This window comes from Physeter macrocephalus, chromosome 19, assembly GCF_002837175.3.
Source record: "Physeter macrocephalus isolate SW-GA chromosome 19, ASM283717v5, whole genome shotgun sequence".
Classification (NCBI taxonomy): domain Eukaryota; kingdom Metazoa; phylum Chordata; class Mammalia; order Artiodactyla; family Physeteridae; genus Physeter; species Physeter macrocephalus.
In genome coordinates this window covers 17,778,436-17,804,397 of record NC_041232.1, presented here as the reverse complement: position 1 = coordinate 17,804,397, position 25,962 = coordinate 17,778,436, and the positions used below count along the sequence as shown (strand labels likewise).

Here is a 25,962-nt window from a genome sequence, read left to right as displayed (position 1 = left end):
GGGAAGATCCCACACGCCGCAGAGCGGCTGGGCCTGTGAGCTATGGCTGCTGAGCCTGCACGTCCGGAGCCTGTGCTCCGCAACGGGAGAGGCCACAACGGTGAGAGGCTTGCGTACTGCAAAAAAAAAAAAAAAAAAAAAAAAAATGCTTTGGAGGAACTGCATCTTGTAAGATCTATTTTAACGTCTCTGACTGAGTCACCAAATGCTGCTGAAGCTGGCACAGCTTTGAACTCCTAGGGGCAGTTCACACGAACTTAAAATAGTACATAACAAAACAAAGTTTGACCCTGATCATGCCTACTCTAGAGGTCACAATGAACTGACCAGTTCCCACAACCAACACTGTCATATGGATGCTGAGCTACCCTATGAGTAATATTTCTGGCCCAAGGTAAGACAACTGTAAAAAAGAATAAAGACATGGACTTCCCTGGTGGTCCAGTGGTGAAGACTGCGCTCCCAGTGCAGGGGGCCTGGGTTCAATCCCTGGTCAGGGAACTAGATCCTGCATACGCTGCAACTAAAGATCCCGCACCCGGCAACTAAGACCTGGCACAGTCAAATACATAAATAAATATTTAAAAAAAGAGGGCTTCCCTGGTGGCGCAGTGGTTGAGAGTCTGCCTGCCAATGCAGGGGGCGCGGGTTCGTGCCCCGGTCCCGGAGGATCCCACATGCCGTGGAGCAGCTGGGCCCGTGGGCCACGGCCGCTGAGCCTGCGTGTCCGAAGCCTGTGCTCCGCAGCGGTAGAGGCCACAACAGTGAGAGGCCCGTGTACCGAAAAAAAAAAATAATAAAGACGTACCAGGCAATCCAGCACAGTGCCAGCACAGAGAAACTCACATTAATGAGTGGGCCACGTTTGAGAAACAAAACAGGACAAAAAAACCAACCCAACTATACCCTAACCAAAAATCAGAAACAAAAAATGGGAAAAATGGATTGAAAGTATGGAGTGAAAAGTCCGGCCCTAAATGAATTTACAATGCCTAATACAGTGGTTCCCAAATATGTCTGCACAATGGCATTACCTGTGATCTTAAAAAAGTACTGATGCCTATATCCCAACAGCAAATATTCTGACTTAAACAGTACTGGAGTGACCTAGCATCAGGATTTTTCAAAGTTCCCCCAGAGGACTCCAATGTACAACAAACTTTGGAAACTGCAGGTCCAAAAAAACCTTCCATCTGAGTGCTGTCGTCACATCTACAGATCCACACCATTCATCTATATTTTTTTATCTTACCTTCATAACAATCTAAGCGACAAGGTGCAAGACGTATAGCCTCCCGAAAGTGGATAATTGCTTCTTGGACTCTGCCCATGTTTCTAAGTGCTGCTCCCTTAAGTAGCAAAGCTTGAACACTATTACTGTTCAGCTGAATGGCCTTGGCTCCTAAATAGAGGGCTCGGGAGTAGCGTTTGCTATAGAAGCTATGACACCTGGAGGAAAAAACAACCAAAAGTTATCTAAGATCATAAAGAAACTTCTTCGAAAAGGAAAATCAAAGAAAAGGCCCTCTACCTGATCCTTACTACAAACCCCTTACAACTTTAGCCTAAGATATTAGTGAAAAAACAGAACAAGAATCTACTGAATATTTATTTTTAAGGGAGAAATCTTGATATGCAAGGGAAAAATTACAAAAAAGAACCTAATGGGGACTTCCCTGGTGGTCCAGTGGTTAAGAATCAGCCTTCCAATGCAGGGGACATGGGTCCAATCCCTGGTTGGGGAACTAAGATCCCACATGCCGTGGGACAACTAAGCCCGCATGCTCTAGAGCCCGCACACCGCAACTACTGAGCCCACAGGCCACAACTAGAGAAGCTCACATGCTGCAACGAAGAGCCCATGAGCTGCAACTAAGACTCGACACAGCCAAATAATAATAAAATTAAAAAAAAAAAAAAAAAAAAAAAAAGAGTCTGACGATCTGGGTATGTTATCAGGTCAGAGACATTCAGAGAATTTGTAAAGCCAAGTTAATAACAGCAGCACAGTTCCTGGCCTGCTCACTGATGGCTGCCTGTGTGCAGGTGCAGTGCTGAGCATGATGCATTCACTATCTCAGTAAACACCTACCCCATAAAGCAGGGGTATTAGCCTCATTTTCCAAATGAGAAAACAGACTCAGAGAAGTAAATGATGTATCCAAAGCCACAGGCAGACCATGATTTGATTCCAAGGCTGATTATCCCTTAAACCAGAGCTTTCAAATCTATATTCTATTGAGGAGGAACCACAATTTCCTAAAGAATCTACTGAAACTGGGGAGAAAAGGGAATGCATAAACATACCCAGAGACCACCCAGGGTTCTGCATGTTGATCAGAAATATTGAAAAGGCGGCAGCCAAGGTTCTCCACATCCTCCAGCCGCCCTTCTCGTGCCAGGAGGTAGCCATATACATCCATTCCTACAGAGGAAGAGGCTCATTAAACAAAGCAGCAGGGGTCTTTTCCGAAGGAGCTGTAACCTTCATCAGAGTCCACACTGAGGCCCCAGCTCCTGAAGGGTCTGAGCCCTCTCTACCATCATGAGCTCCTCCCACCAGCATTCCCAGTTTCCTACAGAATGACTATTAAAAAGACGAAACAGGGATTCCCTGGTGGCGCAGTGGTTGAGAATCTGCCTGCCAATGCAGGGGACACGGGTTCGAGCCCTGGTCTGGAAAGATCTCACGTGCCGCTGAGCAACTGGGCCCGTGAGCCACAACTACTGAGCCTGCGCATCTGGAGCCTGTGCTCCACAACAAGAGAGGCCACAACAGTGAGAGGCCCGCACACCGCGATGAAGAGTGGCCCCCGCTCGCCACAACTAGAGAAAGCCCTCGCACAGAAATGAAGACCCAACACAGCCAAAAATAAAAATAAATAAATACATTTATTTTAGGAAAAAAAAAAAGACTAAGAGTAGAAGGACCTGCCTCACAATTTGAAAGCCTGTTATTTTCAGCAACTATTTGTCCCTATACCCTGTGGCGTGATAATACAGCTATCCTAACACATAACCAGAAAAGGCCCAATAAAGGCATCAAATTAAGTTCTCTCTTCCAACAGGTCTAGACACAGTCAGGAGTACACACTTAATATGACGGTCTCAGAAAAAGTTAGCCTATTCTAGAAAAAGCATCTAGTTCCTTCTGGAGTCTAGTTCATTTAAGATCATCTCCCAGCCCTACCCCCCACCCCACCCCCTTATTTTCGCTCTTGTTCTATTAAAAAAAGGCCCCAAGCTCGCTGTCACCCATCTCTTACCACCATTCCCCTCCATTCCTTAATATTCCTTCAGATTCCCAAGAAAATGCCTCTCAAACCAAGATTACTGCAACTCTCCCCGCTGGCCCCTGGACTCTGGTCTGAGCTTCTAACTCCAAGATGCTGACTACTGCCAGGCTAGTACTTCTAAAACATCATTTTCATCGTGGGCACAGGCAGTCTGAAAAAGAGGAGTAACAATGGGCAGGAGGGGACCTTGGGCAAACAAATTCATCTTTCTGGATCTGTTTCCCCATCTACATGCTTGTGAAGTTCCCCCTCCCTGCTCTGTCGACTCTACAAAACTGGGACTTCCCTGGTGGCACAGTGGTTAAGAATCCACCTGCCAATGTAGGGGATACAGGTTAGAGCCCTGGTCCGGGAAGATCCCACATGCCGCGGAGCAACTAAGCCCATATGCCACAACTACTGAGCCTGCGTGCCACAACTACTGAAGCCTGCGTGCCTAGAGCCCGTGCTCCACAACAAGAGAAGCCACTGCAATGAGAAGCCCGTGCACCACAATGAAGAGTAGCCCCTGCTCGCCACAACTAGAGAAAGCCTGTGAACAGCAACGAAGACCCAACGCAACCAAAAATGAATAAATAAATAAATAAATTTATTCAAAGAAAAAAAAAAAGAGTCTACAAAACTGTTTATTGTCACAAGGCCATGTTTTTCTGATGACCTTCTTTGGGCCTTTACAAGCAGACTTCAGCCTATCTACCCAACCTTATTTCCTACTATTCCTGCGCACATTACCCTTCACTCACTGCCACTCACCCAACAGCCATCCTTTGGAAGTCCCTGTGGCTTACCTCCTTCAGCAGCAATCTTCTATTAAATCAATGATTTTTTTGTTGTTCACTTCTAATTACTTCCTTTAACCACCTGATCACTTTCTTAGTATCTGTTCACTTACTCCTTTTTAACTATATTTAAGGACACAGTAAAGCTAAATTCCCTAAAAGGATATATGGTTCTGGGGATGCCATCCAAATTCTCAGTCAGGCACATCATAAATCTGTAAATCATAAGGAAGGGCTATGATCCCTCCCCAAAGAAAAAAAGCCAAATAATGATCTGTGGGGAGATGACACTTGAATTCAAGCAAAAACAACTGCTCAAAATGGAATTACCCAAGTGTCAGAGACATTGTCAAGGCCTAAAAAAAAAAAAAAGGTAAAAGGCTACTCTAATCAATTTTATAAAATATTTGTTACAAAAAACTGTATCAGAAGATCATGTTACATTTTCTCCCGATCTTCTGATTTGCCCCTCTACAGCCACCTCCATCCTGTCCCAAGAATTACTTACCTTTTATCAGATAAGGATCCAACATCTGTGCCTGTTCAAACTTGAGGACAGAGTTTTTATTGTCTCCAGCTCTGAAGTACAGATCTGCTAAGCTTCCCAGTAGGTCCACGTTATCTCTCAATAAGGACTTTTTCTCTAGTGAACTTTAAGATATTAAACATTGAACCTTAAAATCTATTGTAAATCCTCTTAGTTGTTGAATCTGGGTGATGAGTATATGGGCACCATTTTCTTTTGTGTATGTACAAGATTTTTCACACGGAAAGACTAAAAAAAAAAGTGTAACTAGATTTTCTTATTCTGAGCTTTTTAACTTAAAGTTATATAAGATTGGGTAGTAAATACACAGAATAAAGCAGAAATCTCTCTCATTACCTAGAAACTTTCTGGTTGCAGTTTTTCAGAGGATAACATACACTATACGGTGTTAAATGTAATGTCATTCAAAGTGACAGCTACTTATTATTCAACCAAATGACTTTGCCTAACACAAACCCCACTCTGTTGTCCTTGGACTTTACCTGACTAGAAAGAAAAATCCCAGTCCTGAGGCAACCCAGGTCAGATGCTGCAATAAACTATGCTTCTGGGGCATCCAAAAAGATGTTCTTCCAGGTTCAAGTATGACACACTAAAGCCGTCTGTTTTGCAAGGGTTACTACTTTTTCAAGTACAGAGCTAAACTTGGTCTAAGTTTACATTTAAGAGACTATTACATCTGGGACCATTCAGTACATTAACAGACTAACAAAGCCTACGGACAACTGGCTGTAATACCAATAAGCATACCAATACAGATAAGCATCCATTTTTCTGTTTTGCTAATTTATATACATAAAACCCCCATATAAGGGCCCCAGGAATACTGAATTAACTTTGTGGCTCTCACCAGATGGTATTGATTGCTCTCGAGTTGTCACCAATGTGCACAAAAGCATATGCTTTGATCCACACAGAGAGCCAGTCTAAGTTAGGCAAGGTCTGGATCACGTTCATCGTCATTGATGCCACCTCTGCACCTTTTACAGAAAGGGACAGCAAACCTAATCCAACAGAAAGTAGGAGAAAGAAGGTGAGGCATAGCATCCTTCTTCTACAATGCAAAAAGCAACAGGCTACCCTTTCCCTAGGTTATAAGGCAACCCTTTCCCTATTCTAAGCAAGATGGATATGACAGAACAACTACAGTATTTCTTGATCAGTGAAAGAATACACGGCAATAGTAACCTATTGACTCACTCTCTGGAGGTGAGGCATGGACAACTTTAAAAAAAATCAAGTTATTCTAATGTACAGCCAAGATTATCTTAGAGAGTAAACACTCCATGAAAATAGGGAGAGAATGACCTGTACCTAGAATGGCATCAAGGGCTAATGGGCACTGCCTCAGTACTTCCTTATAGCTGGTGACTGAAGGTCGCTCCTGACCAGCTTTCTTGTACAGGTTTGCCAGCATCATGTTTATCTGTAATGAAAAGAAAAGACAATAAGGTAAGTATATATTTAAAAACAAAATCCCCACATCAAATGGTAAACTGCTTGTGATGATGGATGACTTTGTTTTTTGCTTATTGTGTTCTTTGGTTTCCTATTATGCACATGTTAACTTTTAAGAAATAAATGTTACTTTGAAAACCTTAAAAAAAACAAACAAAAACAAACAAACAAACAAAAAAAAAAACAAAATCTCACGATCAATAAGTCCTGGTTTTTATCATCAGCTCTTCTACTTTTTACTGGAAAATATACCCAAAACCGTGTGGAAATAAAGCCCAACCCCATTCTTCAAACCAAAGAGGAAATTACTACTTTGCTTTTCCTATGTCCTCCCATTTCCCCCCAAATTCCTCTCACTTACCCAGCCAAAAGGTCCAAAAATATCTGGACCCAAGATGCTGCCTCTGGAAATGGAAGTAACATTCATTTGAGAAATGTTACAGAATTCTAATTACCTTGATTTTTAAGACAGAAGATGAACTACCCTAAAAATGCTTGTTTACATATTTTATTTTTTAAGTTTACATATTCTAAATGCAATTAATATCACAGCATGAGAAAGTGAGGAATTCTTAACACAGCTAATTAAAAAAGACCAGATTAATTTTCCCCAAAAAGGAAATGACAGATACAGAAGTAAAACACTTGGCTTCTCTCTGACAATTGGTCTAGCAGCTAAACTCTAGCCTTTCTAATGCTTAAAGCTTTGACCCACAGGTACTGACTGACTGATCAAAGTAATGCTACAAAAATCAAACTCTAACTGACCTCTAGAGGTGATGATGATCCTGAAATCAGCTACACTATTTAAATCTAGTGAATGCATTTTTAGCACAATTCAAATATGTAACTCAGAAAAGCTCTAGTTAAAAAAAAAAAAAAAAAAAAAAAAAAAGAAAAAGAAAAACGCTTCCTAAATATGCAACAGGGAAAATTTGAGAATACCTAAAAGTTCCAAAGAATATAGAAGTTACAGGGAAGGGATAAATATTCTTAATAGTACAAAGACAAAAACACAATTTTCCAATTTAAAATTAACAGATATTAAATAGAACACATTGTTTGCCAGATCATTAACCTAAGGAAGCAGTTAACATGAGGGCACAAAAGAAAAAAAAAAGCCAATCCCCAATCTCCTCAATTATCTGTAGCTTGGTATGCCAGACACTTACTAAAAATTACTCTGAAGATGAAGAACATCAACATCTGTTCCAATTATGAACTCACAGTATATAAAAATCTAGTATGCCATTAATCCATACTGATTCAAACAATGAAATAATGGAATACTAGAAATAAAACTTTTTTTTTTCATTCAGATGGTCTTTTAATCAGCTTCATGAAGCCAAAGAAAACTGCGTATAAGAATTCCTTCACCCCTTCAGATACAACATTGACGGGATGTGTGTACGCCTTCCGGCAAAAAAGGACAACATAAATACACATTTTCAAGAACCTCTCGGGGATGTCTGGAAGTCTACTGTGGGTCCCACAGGACAGGTGGACGCCCGGGCCAGGGCAGTCCAGGTGCTCTGCTGCCACCTGCACGGTTCTACCACGCTACACTCAGAAACGTGACACCGAGTTGCAAAAAAGCTACAACTTGCTCAGCTTTGGACAAAGAGCAGATTCAGAGTCTGTTCAATCTCAAAGAGAAGTGACTCGGGGCACCCAACTTCACGGGGCCGACCCCAATGAAAAGAAAAAGAAAAAAAGCAACACAACCGAAAACAAAAAACAAAACTCTCACAACCCCTGGTGATTTTCTAAAAAAAAAAAAAAAAAAAAAAACTCTTGGCTCGCAGTAAAAAGGTAAAAGTAAAACTGGAAGTGATCTTCAAAACGTTTTTAAGACTCAAAACCAGACAGCGCTTCCTTAAAAAGCAAAGTGTAGTAACAAGGCCATCTGGGGGCCAGAAGCAGTCAGGCTGTGTTTGACAAGATCAGAACCAGTAAGACTACAAAAGTGGGTACAAGGAGGTGTGATCACTACACAATAACGATTCAGCGGAGCTCCCAAAATCTTTAAATATACAGCCACTGGAAGGATGATCTCGAGCAGGAAGGATTTTTACTCGTTGTGCGTAGCATAACTGTCGTAGCTGTCTCTGTAGGACCCGCCCGAGCTCCGGTCACCGCAGCTGCCACCCTGACTCCGGCTGCTGTAGTAGTCTCTGGAGCCTCCATAACCCCCACTCCTGGACTCAAACCGGCTCCCCCCGTAGCCGCGGTCCCCTCCTCCTCTGGAGAACCCACGGCCCCGGCCTTGGCCCCCACGGAAGAAGCTCTAGCCCCCGGCAGAGCCACCTCGGTACCCACGGGATCGGTTATCAGACAACTTGACAGCCTGGTCGACGCAGATCTGCCGCCCATCCACAGACTTCTCATTCATGGCCATCATGGCATCCTTGGCATCGTCGATGTTCTCAAAGGTGACAAACCCAAAGCCCCTCAATCGCTGGGTCTCCCTGTCTTTCACGACCACCACTTCTGAGATCTGTCCATATTTTGAGAAGACCTGCTCCAGTAACTGCTCGTTGGTGTCAAAACTCAGCCCTCCGACGAAAAGCTTGCCTTCATGTGATGCCATGGTGGCCACTGAGTCGGGCAGGTCCCTGGCGCAGGCCGGAAGACGGCACAGCACAACAGCCCAAGCTCCTAACATGCAAAGTGACTCAAAACTATTTTTTATTTGGCCTCAGATTTTCCATTTTAGGCTATGTTGAAATGCAAAAAAAGGTACTTAAAGGAAAACTCCAGTGCTGGTGTCAATACTTGAAAAAAAATAAAAGAATTAAATTTAATATCCTTTCCTGACTGCTTGTTATTAGCAAGCTATGACGGATGGACCATCTGTCTCAACAAATATTAAAATTCCCTTTAAACTACCTGACACTTTGAAAGAGTGAGTTTTGAGTACTACCTAGTAGGAAAGTCAAGTCTTTTTAAAACAGATCCTTACTTGGGGGCATCATTAAAGCCACATTCTACCAGTTACAAACATAAGCAGTCATCGTGTTCTAAAAACTGAGAAATTGTTTGTTGGTATGTTTCTCTTAAAAGTTGAAGATTTTCCAAGATATAATAATTTCACACTGGAATTTTCCTTTAAAATTGTGAAAGAATGTGTGGCGGTGTTTACCATACATTAACAGACGTTCATTTTGACTCACTTCCTTGTCCTTTACACAGACTGAGAAGCCAGTTAACTCCCTAACGGACAAGAAAGAAAAACTGTAAATATTCTAGGTTTATGTGTGAGGCACACATCTTTGCTTGCTCCTGGCTACAACAGCTCTACAGAATGAAGAATGAAAGATATGTACTCCTAACATATGTGGACTCCTCTGGTCTCTCCTGAAATGATGGCTGTAAACACCAAAGTGCTAGATACAAAGCTCAGCTTCTTTGCCATTACTCATTTTAAAAAATGTCCCTGAGCTCCCTCAAGTCATCAAGGAAGAAATTATGGTACATTTCCAATAAGATAAGGAGTAGGTACCATGCAAAGTTTATAATCAAAACAGCATTTTCCAAAAGAAGACACTCTTTATATATACAAAAAAATTATTCTTGGAGTAAGACTTTCATAGCGTACCAGAACATAATTCAGTATATAGCGCCCAGCTTATGAGACAAGTTAATCTATAATATACTTACAAACGTTTTTAATAACAGCTATCACCATAAAATATACTGAGGAAATAGCTTACTCTTGAATATTCAGAAAATATTAAATAAATCCTCAACATGAGGAGATGCTTCAACATGTTCTCATAAAGTTTGATTATTTACTTTTAAAACTCAGTAACACCTGGGTGAAAAAACACTAACTAAATACACCAGGTCCCTACTGGTTATGATTCCTTTTCTTTTAAGGGCAGGAAGATGTACATAGACATCATACCTATAAAATTCCTTATTGTTAAGCACACACTGCACAGAAGAGTTTTTCAATGAAATGAGGACGGTAGGTGACATGAGAGTATGAAGAATATTAAATACTGATGTGAATTCACTCCTAAGAGCTAAGACTTTCATTGTTTTTCTAAACTGGACTTCAAAAAACCTGTAATCAGAGATGTGCAATATAATACTCCTTATACAACAGTACTTTTAAAAAGTATTCTCACATACATGAACTTAATTTATACCAGGAAAAGTATCATTATCCTCAGTAAGGAAAAAAAAAAAAGTAAAGCCAGATTTTTGACTTGTGCCAAGTTCACACTGCCCACAGCTTGAACGCCCTAAACTCAGACAAGACACCAGAACTTTTGATTTCAGTTGAAGGTGTTCTATACACTATAATATGTTGACAAATCAAACACAAATACTATCCTACACACAAATAAGTACAAAAGGATCTTGTAGTCTTAATTGCGAAAATGAAAGGAATACACATTATCAAATGGGTATACCTATAGAATGCAAAAAATGAGGTTCTAAAAAGTATTGTTGCTACCTGGAAGTATATTGCAAATCATATTTCCTACAATAAGAAACACCAAAAAATAAACACATGTAATATTATTCTCCAGCTACCACTTTCTTTCATTAGCTGAATTTTCAGGGTCTCATAAGAAAGTCACTCCTCCATCTCTCTAAACAGGGAGAACAGGGGAACAAAGTGGGAATTAGAGACAAGGATAAAATGTTCAGATGGAGTCCCTGAAAACATGGCAGAAGAGGGTTGGAAGGACTGGGGAAGAGAAAAATATGTAACAAGTTGTTAATTCAACTTACTTTGGGAGTTCTTTGTCTTGAAGGGATCCCATCAAGAATAGCAATGGCATCTTTATCTTGTTTTAGCATTGTGTAACATTCAGCCATTTTGTATTTTACTTCAATTTCAGATGGAAGACACTTAAGAGGAAATGAAAACACCTCTTCAAAATATTACTTCAACAGTATAGCAGTTCTTCAAAACGTTAAACATAATTACCATATGACCCAGCAACTCTGCCTTTATGTATACAGCCAAGAGAACCGAAAACATGTCCACACAAAAACCTGCATACAAATGTTCATAGCAGCATTAATAATAGATAAAAAGTGGAAACAGGGCTTCCCTGGTGGCGCAGTGGTTAAGAATCCACCTGTCAATGCTGGGGACATGGGTTCGAGCCCTGGTCCAGGAAGATTCCACGTGCTGCAGAGCAACTAAGCCCGTGTGCCACAACTACTGAGCCTGCACTCGAGTCCACGAGCCACAACTACTGAGCCCATGCACCTAGAGCCCAGGCTCTGCAACAAGAGAAGCCACTGCAACAAGAAGCCCATGCACTGAAACGAAGAGTAGCCCCCGCTCACCGCAACTAGAGAAAGCCCACGTGCGGCAACGAAGACCCAATGCAGCCAAATAAAAATTAATTAATTATTTTAAAAAGTGGAAACAACCCAAATGCCCATCAACCAATGAATAGTTAAAATATGGCATATCCATACAATGGAATATTATTCTGCAATAAAAAGGAATAAAGAATTGATTCTTTTTTTTTTTTTTTTTTTTGTGGTACGCGGGCCTCTCACTGTTGTGGCCTCTCCCACTGCGGAGCACAGGCTCCGGACGCGCGGGCTCAGCGGCCATGGCTCACGGGCCCAGCCGCTCCGCGGCATGTGGGATCCTCCCAGACCGGGGCACGAACCCGTGTCCCCTGCATCGGCAGGCGGACTCTCAACCACTGCGCCACCAGGGAAGCCCAAGAATTGATTCTTTATTCCATGCTGTAACATGGATCACCCTTGAAACCATTATGCTAAGTAAAAGAAGCCAGCCACAAAAGGCCACATATTGCACAATTCCATTCATATAAAATGTCCAGAATAGGTAAATCCACAGAGGCAGAAAGATTAGTGATTCCCAGGGGCTGGGGAGATAAAGGGCACAAGGTTTTTCTAGGGTGATGAAAATATTCTGGAGTTAGACAGTACTGATGGTTGTACAATTCTGTGAATACACTAAAACCCACTGAATTATGAATTTTATGTTGTGAATTGTATGTCAATTTTTTAAAAGACTCTTTAAAGATTAAATGTATTTAATTCACATGGAAGGTTCAGCATGGTGCTAAGCATACAGAGCGCTCAGAAACAGTTAACTACTGGCTTTCCCTGGTGGCGCAGTGGTTAAGAATCTGCCCAATGCAGGGGACACGGGTTCGAGCCCTGGTCCGGGAAGATCCCACATGCCGTGGAGCAACTAAGCCTGTGTGCCACACCTACTGAGCCTGCGCTCTAGAGCCCGCAATCCACAACTACTGAGCCTGCGAGCCACAACTACTGAAGCCCACATGCCTAGAGCCCATGCTCTGCAACAAGAGAAGCCACCGCAATGAGAAGCCTGCTCACTGTAACAAAGAGCAGCCCCCACTCGCTGCAACTAAGACCCAACAAAGCCAAAAATAAATAAATAAAATAAATATATTTTAAAAAAAGAGTTAACTACTTCTATGAATGATCCTGTGTGGATAATACACGACTTACATTCAGTGTCAGAAAACATTAGTCCTAGCAATCAGCTCTTTAATAACAAAAACAAAGGTTCTGGGCTTCCCTGGTGCCGCAGTGGTTAAGAATCCACCTGCCAGGGGCTTCCCTGGTGGCGCAGTGGTTGCGCGTCCGCCTGCCGATGCAGGGGAACCGGGTTCGCGCCCCGGTCTGGGAGGATCCCACGTGCCGCGGAGCGGCTGGGCCCGTGAGCCATGGCCAATGAGCCTGCGCGTCCGGAGCCTGTGCTCCGCAACGGGAGAGGCCACAACAGAGGGAGGCCTGCATACCAAAAAAAAAAAAAAAAAAAAAAAGAATCCACCTGCCAATGCAGAGGACACTGATTTGAACCCTGATCCGGGAAGATCCCACATGCCGTGGAGCAACTAAGCCCATGCGCCACAACTACTGAGCCTTCGCTCTGGAGCCTGTGAGCCACAGCTGCTGAAGCCCGTGCACCTGGAGCCTGAGAAGAAGCCTGCACACCGCAACGAAGGGTAGCCCCTGCTCACTGCAACTAGAGAAAGCCCGTGCGCAGCAACGAAGACCCAATGCTGCCAAAAATAAATAAAAATTAAATAAATTTAGAAAAAAAAAGCTTCGTTTAAAAAAAAACAAAAACAAAGGTTCTACATAAAAAGAAAGAAAACAAGAGGAAGATGTACAGGCTTTTTAAAAAAAGCAACGATATTACTTTGTATCTTTTTTTAATGTGGAAAAATACAGAAAACAACTCATAATTTCACTTCCAGCTCATTCTACTGACACTCCTTTTAAATATAAGTTGCATGTATAATTTAAATTTAAAGACAGATTCAAACTGCAAAGTCAAAGTTCCCCTCTCCCTAAAGCTTCCCATTAAATGTATTTCCTTCACGCACACAGAAAATTTTTCATGTATATTAACCACATATATATATATTTTAGGCATACACCAGGATATACTTATATAACTATAAACTATCCCCTTAGGGAATTCCCTAGCAGTTCAGTGGTTAGAACTCCGTGCTTTCACTGCCCAGGGCCAGGGAGGGCCCAGGTTCAATCCCTGGTCCCGCAAGCCGTGTGGTGTGGCCAAAATATAAAAATAAAATAAATAAACTATCCCCTTTAAACAAAAAGAGTAGTGAACACATTGTTTCAAACCTTATTTTCTTTACTAATATACACAGTGTTTTCCACATCAGCACATACACATCTATATTTCATTTCTTCAATATTTCCATCATATTCCATCCTAGGGCTACATTATAATTTAACTACACTCTGATAAACTTTTGCTTCCAGTTTCTTACCATTATAAACAATACTACAATAAACAGCCTTAGTTATATACCCTTGTAAACCTTTTGTGAATCTACTATTAGGATTAATTTCTAGCAATGGGATGACTGTCAAATGGTGAAATTATAATTTTTTACCCTTCATTTATTTAACTAATTATCAAGCAACCAAAACTAGTAGGAATTCATAAGATTATTTTGTATAAATTTCCCCAGGTACTCACTATCCTAAAAACTGAGTTACATTTTAAGAGTGTACTTTCATTAAAATTATTAAAAACACTTTAGATTTTGAGTTCTGTTTGTATAAAAGGGAGGAACAGGGACTTCCCTGGCGGTCCAGTGGTTAAGACTCCACGCTTCTAACGCAGGGGGTGCAGGTTCAATCCCTGGTTGGGAAACTAAGATCCCACGTGCCATGTGGTGCGGCCAATAAATAAATAAATAATAAAATAAAAGGAAGGAACAATGAATGGCTTTGGTTAGAGCCTAGATAATTCTATTTAATTTTTAAACTAATTAATTTAAAATTTAATTCTACTTTTAGATTCATCCATAGAGTGAACTTTGCTTCTAGCCCTTAGTGCTTGGTTGGATGCATTCTTGCATCTAAGTGGTTTTTCATCTTTGTTTCTCCAGTCAGCTCCCCTTTAAAATTATTTTATTTTACTTCTTCTACATCTAATCAGCAGTCTTTCAAATTCCTTCAGCGTCTCTTGCTGTCAAAACAACCCAACCAACCAAAAACACATCACACATCTATCTCCAATTACCTGACTTTGCGGAGTGGATGCAGAATTTCCAGTTGAAGGTCTCACTTTTGAAGTTTTACTTAAGGCTTTCTTCTGCTGTAAAGCCATAGTATACTTACTCACAGCATTCCGATATTCCTTATCGTGAAAGAGAGAATCTGCATGATACACCAAAAGCTGGTACTTCTGAGATGGGGAGAATAACTCACTAGAAAACAAAGAAAGTGTACCCCCTACATGGGCTGTTTTGAAATGTTAGAAAGAACGCTCTCCTTAGTGTCTATATAAGCCTAATACACCTTGTGTTGACAAGTTTACAAAAAAGTAAATTTACCTTAAGTGCTAGTCCCCCAAAAAAGAGGCAGGAGTCATACTTCATGTCAATATGGTCAACACATGTAGGAAATTGCCTTAAATTGTTCTCTTTACTATAAAAACAATGATACACCTAAATCAAATTCAGTAATACAGAGATATACAAAGAGAAATGTAATACAGTTGACCCTTGAACAAACCAGGTTTGAATTACAAGGGTCCACCTATATGTATAGATTTCTTTCAATAGCACACACTACAGTACTACACCACCCTTGGTTGAATCTGTGTATGCAGAACTGCAGATATGGAGGAAATGCATATATAAAGGGCCAACTATAACTTATACGTGGATTTTTGACTGTGGGGAGGGTTGGCACCCCCTCCCCTCCCCTGAAAGTTGTTCAAGGGTCAACTGTGTAACTTTTCCTCCCCTTCTTTAACCCAAGCCCTCTTAATTGAAGAGTCTGATATATATCCATAACTCTCATATTAACATCAATTTTTAGGGTAATACAGACAAAAGAGAGCAATCATGACTGAACTAATATCACTAAATATTACCAAAGAAGGGTTAAAGAACCTGGAAAAGAGAAACTCACCACTCTGAATCCTTTTTAGCTAAGTGCTGAACAAAAAGAGGTTTGGAGGGTACTTAAAACTCTTCAAATACTGAAGAAAATGGGAATACTAAAATACTGAAGTATGGGAATAGACTAGGATAAGCCAGTGGGACAGAGTGGAGCAGAATGAGAGAGAAAAAAAAAAAAAAGAATGAGAAAGGATTAGCCTTATTTGATGAAAGGTTTTTTGTTTTTTTTTTTTTTTTTTTTTTTACATACCGAAGTAAACTTCACCAACAAGAATTTTTACTTCCTTGAGTCTCAGGGGTTTAAGGACAGCGTAACGGAACCAATACATTTCAGAACCTTTTCTTTAACCTTGAATATTGCTCACAAGTGTTGTAAGTGCCCAGGACTGGCCACCAATCTTAACGGGAAACTTGTATTTTTAATCTCCAATCCCATCCTTCCCCCAGTTAGAGTTTACATTTTTTCATTGACAGGGAAAAGCTACAGCCACTTAAAATGAAAGAACAGTCAGAGTCAAAGAACTCTGTAGATGGTTAACTGCTCAGCAAATGAAGGATACTCAAGAATAGGTACCATAGATTAGTAGTTGCCAGGGGCTGGGGCAAGTGGAATTGGTGAGTGACTACTAATACATTTGGGGTTTTTTTTGGAGGTAATGAAAATGCTTTGGAATAGACAGTGGTGACAGTTGTACAACTCTGTGAATGTACTTGAAACCACAGAAATGTATTCTTTAAAAGGGTGAATCTGATGGCATGTAAATTTTATCTTAGTAAAAAAATAATTTAAAAAAAGGATAGGTAGGCTAAACACTGGATATAAAGTTACAAAGGAAAGTCAAGGACTGAAAGATACAGTCCAGATACTTGAGATCTCTTCCAACTCTGAGATTCTATACATTTAGTGAGAAATAAGATGTGAAAGAAAATGGTTGATTTGATAGAAATACTACACAGAAAGGATGCAGATGTTTATATATTGTAACATACATGCCTACTTATGCATGCATAAGTTATCTCTGAAATCATACATGAAAAACGGTTAAGTTGTTGCCTCTGGAGAAGGGAAATAGTGGGGTGAGGTTCAAGACTCAGGGGCAGACACTTATCTGCATACCCCTTCAGTACTGTTTGATTTTTTTTTAAGGTGTGTATTGTCAATTAAGAAATATTAAAATATAAATGATAAAGGTCAGAATTTAAACACCTCCTGAAGCTAGGAAGGAAACTGCCAGTTTAGCCTAATATAAAGAAGAACGGGTCAAGTCTAATCAAAGGACCAAACTCCTCCTAACTATCCTGTAACATCTTCAAGAACCAAGAATAATGACTAACTGGTGCATAAATTCCCAATGGTAGACACTGTATGCTTTGACAAATCACTCAGAACCAGGTGAAAGGCTCCAGAATGAACAAAGAAGGCCAACAGAGACCAGGGATCCTCACTGTCAACACTAAGTGGATGGTGGTAAAATGATGGGTCTCCCGTAGTAAGATCCAAAAGCACTAATGGAAATGAAATAGGTAGCAACAGCTGCAACACCCTTAAGTGGCCCAGACAGCTTCCAGAGCAGGCCAAATGCAAATGGGTCCACCCTGAGTAGAAGATTACAATGCCATTTAGAAGCAGTAGACTGTGGTGGGTCAGAATGGAGACTTTAGAGTCAGAAGCACCAAAATCCAGACACTGCGGCTCTTCCACTTACTAGATGTGTGAACCTGAACATGGTATTTCACCTTCCTGAGGTTGCCCGTATTTCCTTAGCACCTTCAATAAACGTTCGAGTGCTTACTGCACACAGGCACTGTGCTGATTTCATTAGGTGTTAAGTGATGAAGAACATAGATCTTAAAAGTTCCTATCATAGAAAAAACATTTTTCTGTAACTATGTGAGGTGACAGATGTTAGCCAGACTTACTATGATGATCATTTCACAATACAGACAAATATCGAATCATTATGTTGTACACCTGAGACTAGTATGTCAATTATATCTTGGTTAAAAAAAAAAAAAGAGTGATGTAGAATATAAAACAGGGCAAAGGGATAGAATGGTGAGGGTAAGGGACAATTCTGGTGGCCGGACAAGAGTTCTCTAGGAGGGAGACTGTCATACAGAGTGAAGTAAGTCAGAAAGAGAAAAATATATTAACGCATATATGTGGAACCTAGAAAAATGGTACAGATGAACCGGTCTGCAAGGCAGAAAGTGAGACACATTAGCAGAAAACAAACGTATGGACGCCAAGGTGGGAAAGTGGTGGGATGTAGGATGAATTGGGAGATTGGGATTGACATATATACACTAATATGTATAAAACAGATAACTAATAAGAATCTGCTGTAAAAAAAAAAAAAAATTAAAAAAAAAAAGTTCTCCAGGAGGGATATCTGAGCTGAAACCTAAATGAGGAGGCAGCTCTAAAGCGAGGACTCTAAGCAGAACCGCAAATGTAAAACCCCTGAGTTGAGAACGAGCTTGGTGTGTTCAAGTAACAGAAAGAAGAGCCAGGGAAGCTGGAGCACAGACAGAGTGAGACAGATGTTTGGCCTTTGTAGGCCGTGGGAAGGAATTTTAATTTAACCAAAAGGGAGAAATTTAAGCACAGGGGCGACATGCACTCAAGGCTGGAAATAGCCCTGTGCTTCATCCGCAATACGACTCCATAAGCGGCAGCTTTGGAAACGTGAAAAGGGCACTGCGAGTCCTTAAAAAGGCGCCACTCTCAACCATCAAGGAAGTCTCCCGTTTTCAGGTGTTTGCAGGGACGAGAAAGTAAACCCTACTGACACACCCAGGGAAAAAATCAATCTCAAATGCAGGACAAGGGTCTAAAACCAGGGGACTGGGCTTCTTTGAGCCTCGGCGAGCGAGAAAACGTTCTTCGGGAAGGAGCTGGGAAGGGATGAGTCAGCCCAGCGATGTGACAGTCGCTATGCCCGGCGACAAGTTCCTCAGGAAAACCTCTGCTCCCAACTTTCGGGAAACCCTCGCCAGGGTGGTCCTCAGAGCCCCCGTCTTCCGTTTCTCGAAGCAGCCGCTCGCCGCAACCCCCGCAGGGAGCGCATCCCAGCGCCGGGCACAACGCGGGGACCCAGTGAACTCAACTTCGTTCCTAAGTCGGCTCCGCCCGACGAGGCCCTCGCTGACCTCGGAACCTCAGCTGGGGCCCGCAGCCGCTCGCTCCTTCCCGCCAATCCCCAGGTCCCCTCAGCCCCCGCTCCCAAACCGGCTCCGCTCTCTCCTCAGCCCCAGGCCGCTCCCCGCCTCAACTCACGGGTTGTTATTACTCATCGTAAGTAACAAGCTGCTGAGGAGCCGCACGTTGGAGTGCAGCCCCGCTGCCGCCATGTCTCGCAAGTGGTCTATCACATTCATTCTGCCCAGCAAGGCCGCCGCGGTACCAGCGCGAAGAGCCAGTTGAAGTTCTTTCGGGAAGACTCCAAAATGGCCGCCTCGCCAGGGTCCATCGGGTCTACACGCGGCACCGCCCCCAGAATTATAGGTAGCTACCGAAATGCCTGAGAAAAACGAAAACAAAAACAAAACCTTCAGTTCCTTCCCCGCCAAGTCCCCTGTGAGGTGGTACGATTTGGTTTGGGGTGGGGGTGAGCGGTTGTTTTTAGCAAAAGTTACATCATCATTCTAAGATGCAAACTTTATGGAGGGCTTACAATGGGCTCTGGACAAAAGGCAACTCAGGACGAATGCATGCCCAATTGAAATGAGTCTGAGAGGACGCTCAGAAATTAATAAAAATGTATGGACATTTATCATAAATAAAAGTTAATATACTAGTAGGATGCGGGGGAAAAAAATCCCCGACAGCTGGAATTAGATATTTTAGTCAGGCGCCAGGGGCAGTCCTAACTGCTTTTAGTCTAGCACGAGCGCTAAGGTTGAAAGCGCCACGCCCCCTCTCCTCAGGTGTTGCGTGTAGCTTTGGGAGTCAGGCTTCACTCTTCGCGTGCAAAAGGACGTATTTTTACCATGGGAAATTACTCACTAGCTCAGAGTGAACAAAGATTAGGTTGAGTTTTAGCCGTCCTAATATGAGTGTAGTGTTATTTTGTGATTTTTATTTGCCATTCCCTAATGACGTATGAAATTGAACATCTTCTCATACGCCTATTTACCATCTGGGTATCTTCTTTGGTGAGGTATCTGTGCAGTTTTTTTGTCCATTTTTTAGTCCGGGTGTTCGTGGTTTTTTTTTTTTTTTTCTTTCTTTCTCTTTGGCCGCAGGGCGCGGCTTGTGGGATTTTAGGGACGAGGGATCGAACCTGGGCACTCCACAATGAGAGCGCGGAGCCCTAAATCATTGGATGGCCAGGGAATTCCCAGGGTGTTCGTGTTCTTATTGTTCAATTTTAAGGGTTCTTTGTGTATTTCGGATAGCAGTCCTTTATCAGATTTTATCAGAAAATATTTTGCAAATATTTGCTCCAAGTCTGTGGCTTTTCTCATTCTCTTGACCACTCCCTCGCTTTTACTTTCAGTAAGAGTCCTGAAATGAATGACTAGTAATAATGGCCCGAAAAGGAACAGTGAAAATATTATTTTATTAAACTTCATCTAAATAATGTTGTCAGTAAAATTTTTAATGAAAAAATAAAACCAATATTACAGGACAAAAAGTTAACGGATTAATACTTTTTAATTATATTAATGTATTTTTAAAAACTGTTACCCTACATGTTGGATTAGCAAAGAAATTAATAATATACAGTTTCTGGTCTTGATCTTTAAATTCTGAAAACTTGTCAATGACTGCCAAGCTGATCATCTTTGCATATTCATGTTCCATACACAGTGTAAACAGATTTGTCAATTATTGGAGCACAGCCATGAAAAGACAGGGAGGAAACTTAAATGCATATTACTAAGTGAAAGAAGCCAATCTGAAAAGGTTACATTCTGTATGATTCCAACTATATGACATTCTGGAAAAGATAAAACTGGGGACAGTAGAAACATCAGTGGTTGCCAGGGATAGAGGGGAGGGAAGAAGAGGTGGAGCAAAGGGCATTTTTAGGGCAGTGAAACTATTCTATATGACACTATGATGGTAGATACATGTCATACATTTGTCAAAACTCATAAAATGTACATCACCGAGAGAAATCTAAGGTAAACTATGGACTTTGGGTGACAATGGTAGGTTCATCAGTTGTAACAAATGCACCCTGAATGTGAGATGCTGATAGTGGGGCAGGCTGTGCACGTGTGAGGACAGGGGCATATGAAAACTCTCTGTTAGTTGCCCTCAGTTTTGCTCTGAACCTAAAACTGCTTGAAAAAATTAAACTTAATAAAAAAGAAGAAAGAAAGGGGGGGGTGTAAAAATTGACCTTCTCTGGGTGTCAAACGCACTAGATACACCACTGTATCTAACACACTTGCAACAATGGCTGACACACAGTAAACATTATATAAATGCTTGCTATTATACTTTTTTCTACATTTGAAATATTTCATAATTAAAACCACATCTAATAATAGCAAAAAGTGTAAACAAGTGAAATGTTCACCAACTGATGACTATATAACCAAATACGGTATATTCATACAATGTAATCCTATTCAGCAAAAAATTGAAAAGAACAAACTACTGGGGCTTCCCTGGTGGCGCAGTGGTTGAGAGTCCGCCTGCCGATGCAGGGGACGCGGGTAAAAAAAAAAAAAAAAAAAAAAAAAAAAAAAAAAAAAAAAAGAACAAACTACTGAGAACAACATGAATGAATCTCAAAAATATTATGCTAAATATAAAGTCATGCTAGGTGAAAGAAATCAGACCAGAAGAAAAAAAAATCACATAATCCCTGACTCCATTTATATGAAATATCCAGAAAAGATAAACTGAAAGCAACAGAAAGATTTGTGATTGCTTGGTGGCGAGGGTGGGAACAAAAACAAAAGCCCATGTTCTGGGACTTCCCTGGTGTCGCAGTGGTTGGGAGTCCGCTGGGACACGGGTTCGAGCCCTGGTCTGGGAAGATCCCACATGCTGCGGAGCAACTAAGCCCGTGCGCCACAGCTGCTGGGCCTGCGCTCTGGAGCCCGTGCGCCACAACTACTGAAACCCACGCACCTGGACCCTGTGCTCCGCAGCAAGAGGGGCCACCCCAAGGAGAGGCCCGCGCACCGCAACGAGGAGTGGCCCCCGCTCGCCGCAACTGGAGGGGGTCCTCGCGCAGCAACGAAGACCCAATGCAGCCAAATAATAAGTAAATTATTATTATTTTTTAAAAAGCCCATGTTCTTATGGAGCTGACATTATAATGAGGGAAGATAAACAATAACTAAGTAATACAAATAGTATTGTGAGAAGGTAATAAAACATACTAAAGTATTTATGGAAGAAAAAATGTATAGGGTTTACTTTAAAATATTCCTGGGAGTGGAGGGAGATAGATGAAACAAAATTAGCAAAATGTTAATATCAACTGAAATTAAGTGGCAGGTACATGGGAGTTCATTATGCTATTCTTTCAACTTGTATGTATAAATTTTCCATAAGTGTTTTTTAAAGGTGCTTAAAAGGTAAAGAAGAAAGAAAGGGAGTGTTGGGGCAGGGGCTGCCATTTTTAATCAAAATCAGAGAAGGCTGCACTGATTAGGTGACATATGAGTAAAGACCTGAGGGAGTGGAAGTGGGAGCCATGTAGAAATCTACAGGGAGAGGATCCCAAGGAAAGGAAAGAGCAAGCTTAGAGGTCTGAAGCAGGAGTGAGCTTGGCATGTTACAGGAAGAGTAAGGAGGTAAGTGGGCTGGAGCTGAGCAAGCGGGGAGAGGAGTAGGAAACAAGTTCATGGATGCCCATGGAGGGTCTTGAGCAGAAAAGTAACATGATCTGACTTGCTTTTTAAGAGGATTGTTCTGTCTGATGCGTTAAGAGTAGATTGTAGGAGGCAATCAAGTCCAAAATGTCCAAGTGCCAAGGTTGAGAAGGCCTGTTATAAAGGGAAGGAGGAAATGAGTGACAACAGGTGGGGGAAACAGAATAAAGAGAGGATTTTTTTTTTAAGATGGAAGAAATAACATGTTTATATCCTTATGGGAATGAAGGAGAATATATCACTAGCTAAATGGCAGGAGAAACGTTGATAATTTCTATAAAGAAATGGTGCTAAAAGGCATCTGTGGAGTTGATAAACCACACAAAGAATGCATGAAGCAAAATATTTATAGAGAAAAAGAAGCAAAGGAGAGACCACCTCCTCTGGAAATTTTTTTATAATCCTCTTTAAAATAAATTACTCCAAAATAGGATGGATTCCATGGTTAAGTTCCATTAACCTCATGTAAGTCAGATCATACTGATTTTCATATTATACGAAGGACACATGTAATATTAAACTAACATGGGACTCACAAGAGATAAATCCAAGGGGACAAAGCCTCCTCTTTCTCATGGAATCATCATCTTCTAAAATGATAATTTTGTAACTGGAGGGGTCTTTTCAGACACACAGCTGGCCATGAACATGTAGATAAGCCACTTAGATGCAGAATGATGTGAATTCCATGGAGTGTTGAATCAGATACATTTAGAGGAACAATTTATAAATGTAAATGTTTTGCTCCACTTAAGTTCATTTCTAAATCTCCAACAACCCCCTAAGAATTAAAATCTTTCCCAGCTCCATGAGACATTTTTCTTAGATCTGTCTTTTGTACAAGGGGAAAAACATAACACTTGTAAATTGCTCTAAGGGAAACATTACTTAATATCCCTTAAGTGTCTCCTGGCAGTGATAGCCTTCCTTTCAGTGGAAAAGTAACTTTAGGACAAAGAATTTGCCTGGACAACTGGAGGGAATAAATATAGCCATCTTTCCAAATGATTTTCCCTCTTTTAAGTAAAAGTGGCTGGCAAAGCAATATATTCTAGGGTTCTAAGGTGTCCAGCTTGGCACTTTGTTTATGAGATGGTCAGACAAGTAAGGATAGAGCAACTAACTCATTCACACACAAATGCAAAACCAACAAGGCTTGCTGAGTTAGAGTTCAACTGCCATAAAATAAAGTTTTCTGGAGATTTTAATACTATTAACAACCCCCTCCAAGAAATTCCTCTCTAGGACTCGCATGTTTTATTGATCCACCCTTGATTCCGATTAACCTCTTAGACTGATTCTTTGCTGAGTCCTTCCTTCTTCCTGATTCCTAACTGCTGACTTGTCTCAGGGATCAAATTCTATCTCCTAATTCCGCTAAAGACCTCCTGTCTCTCAAGTCTTTATTTCTATTGCTTTCACATATATTTTTGTTTGCTGCTGGATATCATCACCCAGGCCATCAGCTGCCCCCTCACACTCAAAGTGCTCAGAATTAAACTCATCTCCCACGCCCCTTCCAAAGGACTTCCAATTATTGATTTCTAGAAGTTTGCTCGGGACAATTCCAGTTTATGTCTGCTGTTCCAGAATTAATTATAGCACGCTCTTTTATGCTCAAGAGTTTGGATGACAAATTATGTCATCACCCAACCTATTTTCATCAAAGGAACTGCTATTGTCCAAGTCAACTAGACTCAAAACCAAACCAAAACAAACAAACAAAAAAAACCTCAACCTAGGGGAATTTCCTGGCAGTAAAAGAAACAGGTGAATTTAATAAAACCAAACCAAAACAACAACAAAAAACCCTCAACCTACCTTCAGCCGCTAATTCGAATTCAGTAGAATCTCCTGCAAATCTCCCCTTATTTTTACATTCCCAGTAACACCCACTAAGCCCTTACATGGGAACCTCTAATAAAGCTTCTTACTCCCTGGTGTCTCTCCCTCCCATCTCTCTACCCTCCAATCCATCTGGTGCACTGTAATTAACTAACTTTCATAAAAGTCCTGAGTTTATCCTTTCACCATCCGCTTGAAAATGTAAATGTAATCTTCATTCAGTATATATTTGAATGCCTCCTCACCTCATTTCAGGCATTGGGGCTACAATAATGATAGGCATGGCCCACAACCGTGTGAAGAAAAAGTTAAATAGTAATATAAGAACAGACAAGATAATGACCGGTTCAGGGGGAAGTCTTCAGAGGACTTGTGATGAAATGGCAGATGAGTGATTTTTTTTTTAAAGCACTGTAAGAAATAAGAACTCGAACAGATACTTGTACACTGATGTTCATTACAGCATTATTCACAAGGGCCAAAAAGTAGAAACAACCCATCAGCCGATGAACGGATAAACAAAATAGAGTATATCTATACAACAGAATATTATTCAGCCACAAAAAGGAATGTTACAACATGGATGAACCCTCAAAACATGCTGCTAAGTAAAAGATGCCAGTCACAAAAGGACAAATATTGTATGATTTCCCCTTATATGAGACACATAAATAAGCAAATCCAGAGACAGAGAGTAGATTAGAGGTTACCGGGGGCTGGGGGAAGAGGAATGAGGAGTTACTGTTTAATGGGTACAGAGTTTCTATTTGGGATAATAAAAAAGGTTTGGAAATAGTGGCGGTGGTTGCATAACATTATGAATTTAATGCCACTGAACTATACACTTAAAATGGTTAAAATGGAAAAATGACAATGTGATATGCTACAAACCATTGAATTGTATACTATAAATGGGTGAATTATATGATACGTGAATTACATCTCAAGAAGACTGTTTTAAAAAAAAGTTCTTGAGAGTTAAGCACAGAAACTCTGGAATGGCTTGGGGAAAAATGGGGCAGGAAAAATGATGTTCAGGCAAATGGTTCTCATAATGGTAGGTAAAAGCAGAATGGTGCCCTTGTGTGGAGAAACTGTCATGTCCTTTGTCCCACTAATAGAATACAGTTTAAAGTTCTAACCCTGGGGGCTTCCCTGGTGGCACAGTGGTTAAGAGTCCGCCTGCCAATGCAGGGGACATGGGTTCGAGCCCTGGTCCGGGAAGATCCCACATGCCACGGAACAACTAAGCTCATGCACCACAACTACTGAGCCTGCGCTCTAGACCCCGTGAGCCACAACTACTGAGCCCACGTGCCACAACTACGGAAGCCCATGTGCCTAGAGCCTGTGCTCCGCAATAAGAGAAGCCACCATGATGAGATGCCTACACGCCACAACGAAGAGTAGCCCCCGCTCACCACAACTAGAGAAAGCCTGTGCACAGCAACCAAGACCCAACACAGCCAAAAAAAAAAAAAGTTCTAACCCTGACCCTGGCTCTCAAAAACGTGGGCAGCTTTGTCCCTATCACATTCTTTGCCCTAACATTTCCTTCATGCCAGGCCTGATCATGTCACAAAGCTGCCCAATATACTTCTTTCTCATTTAGCCTACCCAATTTGGTTCACCTGTTCTGAGCTCAGTTAATTTGAGTGCCATCTTCACTAAGTCTTCCCCAAGCGACCTCAGCAATAACAGCCTGCTCTTTCTCTGGGCAGCACTGAGCAGTCATGTCAATCTTTCAGTGTTTCGTCTCTCCT

At 41.3% G+C, this 25,962-nt stretch overlaps 2 protein-coding genes across 2 annotated transcripts in view; both read right to left on the bottom strand.

The window, feature by feature from the left end:
• ANAPC7 (anaphase promoting complex subunit 7) overlaps positions 1-18,986 on the bottom strand; it is a 24,735-nt gene extending 5,749 nt beyond the window's left edge. The window contains exons 1-8 of the mRNA XM_007104216.4: positions 18,792-18,986; positions 14,626-14,812; positions 10,827-10,946; positions 5,937-6,048; positions 5,473-5,626; positions 4,584-4,726; positions 2,308-2,425; positions 1,253-1,449 (exon numbers count right to left, since the gene is read on the bottom strand). Coding sequence (XP_007104278.3) covers positions 1,253-1,449; positions 2,308-2,425; positions 4,584-4,726; positions 5,473-5,626; positions 5,937-6,048; positions 10,827-10,946; positions 14,626-14,812; positions 18,792-18,892 — 1,132 coding nt within the window. The 5' untranslated portion in view covers positions 18,893-18,986. The remainder of the gene's footprint in view (positions 1-1,252; positions 1,450-2,307; positions 2,426-4,583; positions 4,727-5,472; positions 5,627-5,936; positions 6,049-10,826; positions 10,947-14,625; positions 14,813-18,791) is intronic.
• Positions 7,885-8,726, bottom strand: LOC102984538 (cold-inducible RNA-binding protein-like). The gene has a single exon (XM_055080393.1). The coding sequence runs from the start codon at positions 8,668-8,670 to the stop codon at positions 8,368-8,370; it is 303 nt and encodes a 100-aa protein (XP_054936368.1). The 5' UTR covers positions 8,671-8,726; the 3' UTR covers positions 7,885-8,367.
• Positions 18,987-25,962: the final 6,976 nt, after the last annotated feature.

What these genes read in the sequence shown, in the direction of transcription:
- LOC102984538 (XM_055080393.1), bottom strand. Translation starts at nt 8,670, where the DNA reads ATGGCATCACATGAAGGCAAGCTTTTCGTCGGAGGGCTGAGTTTTGAC.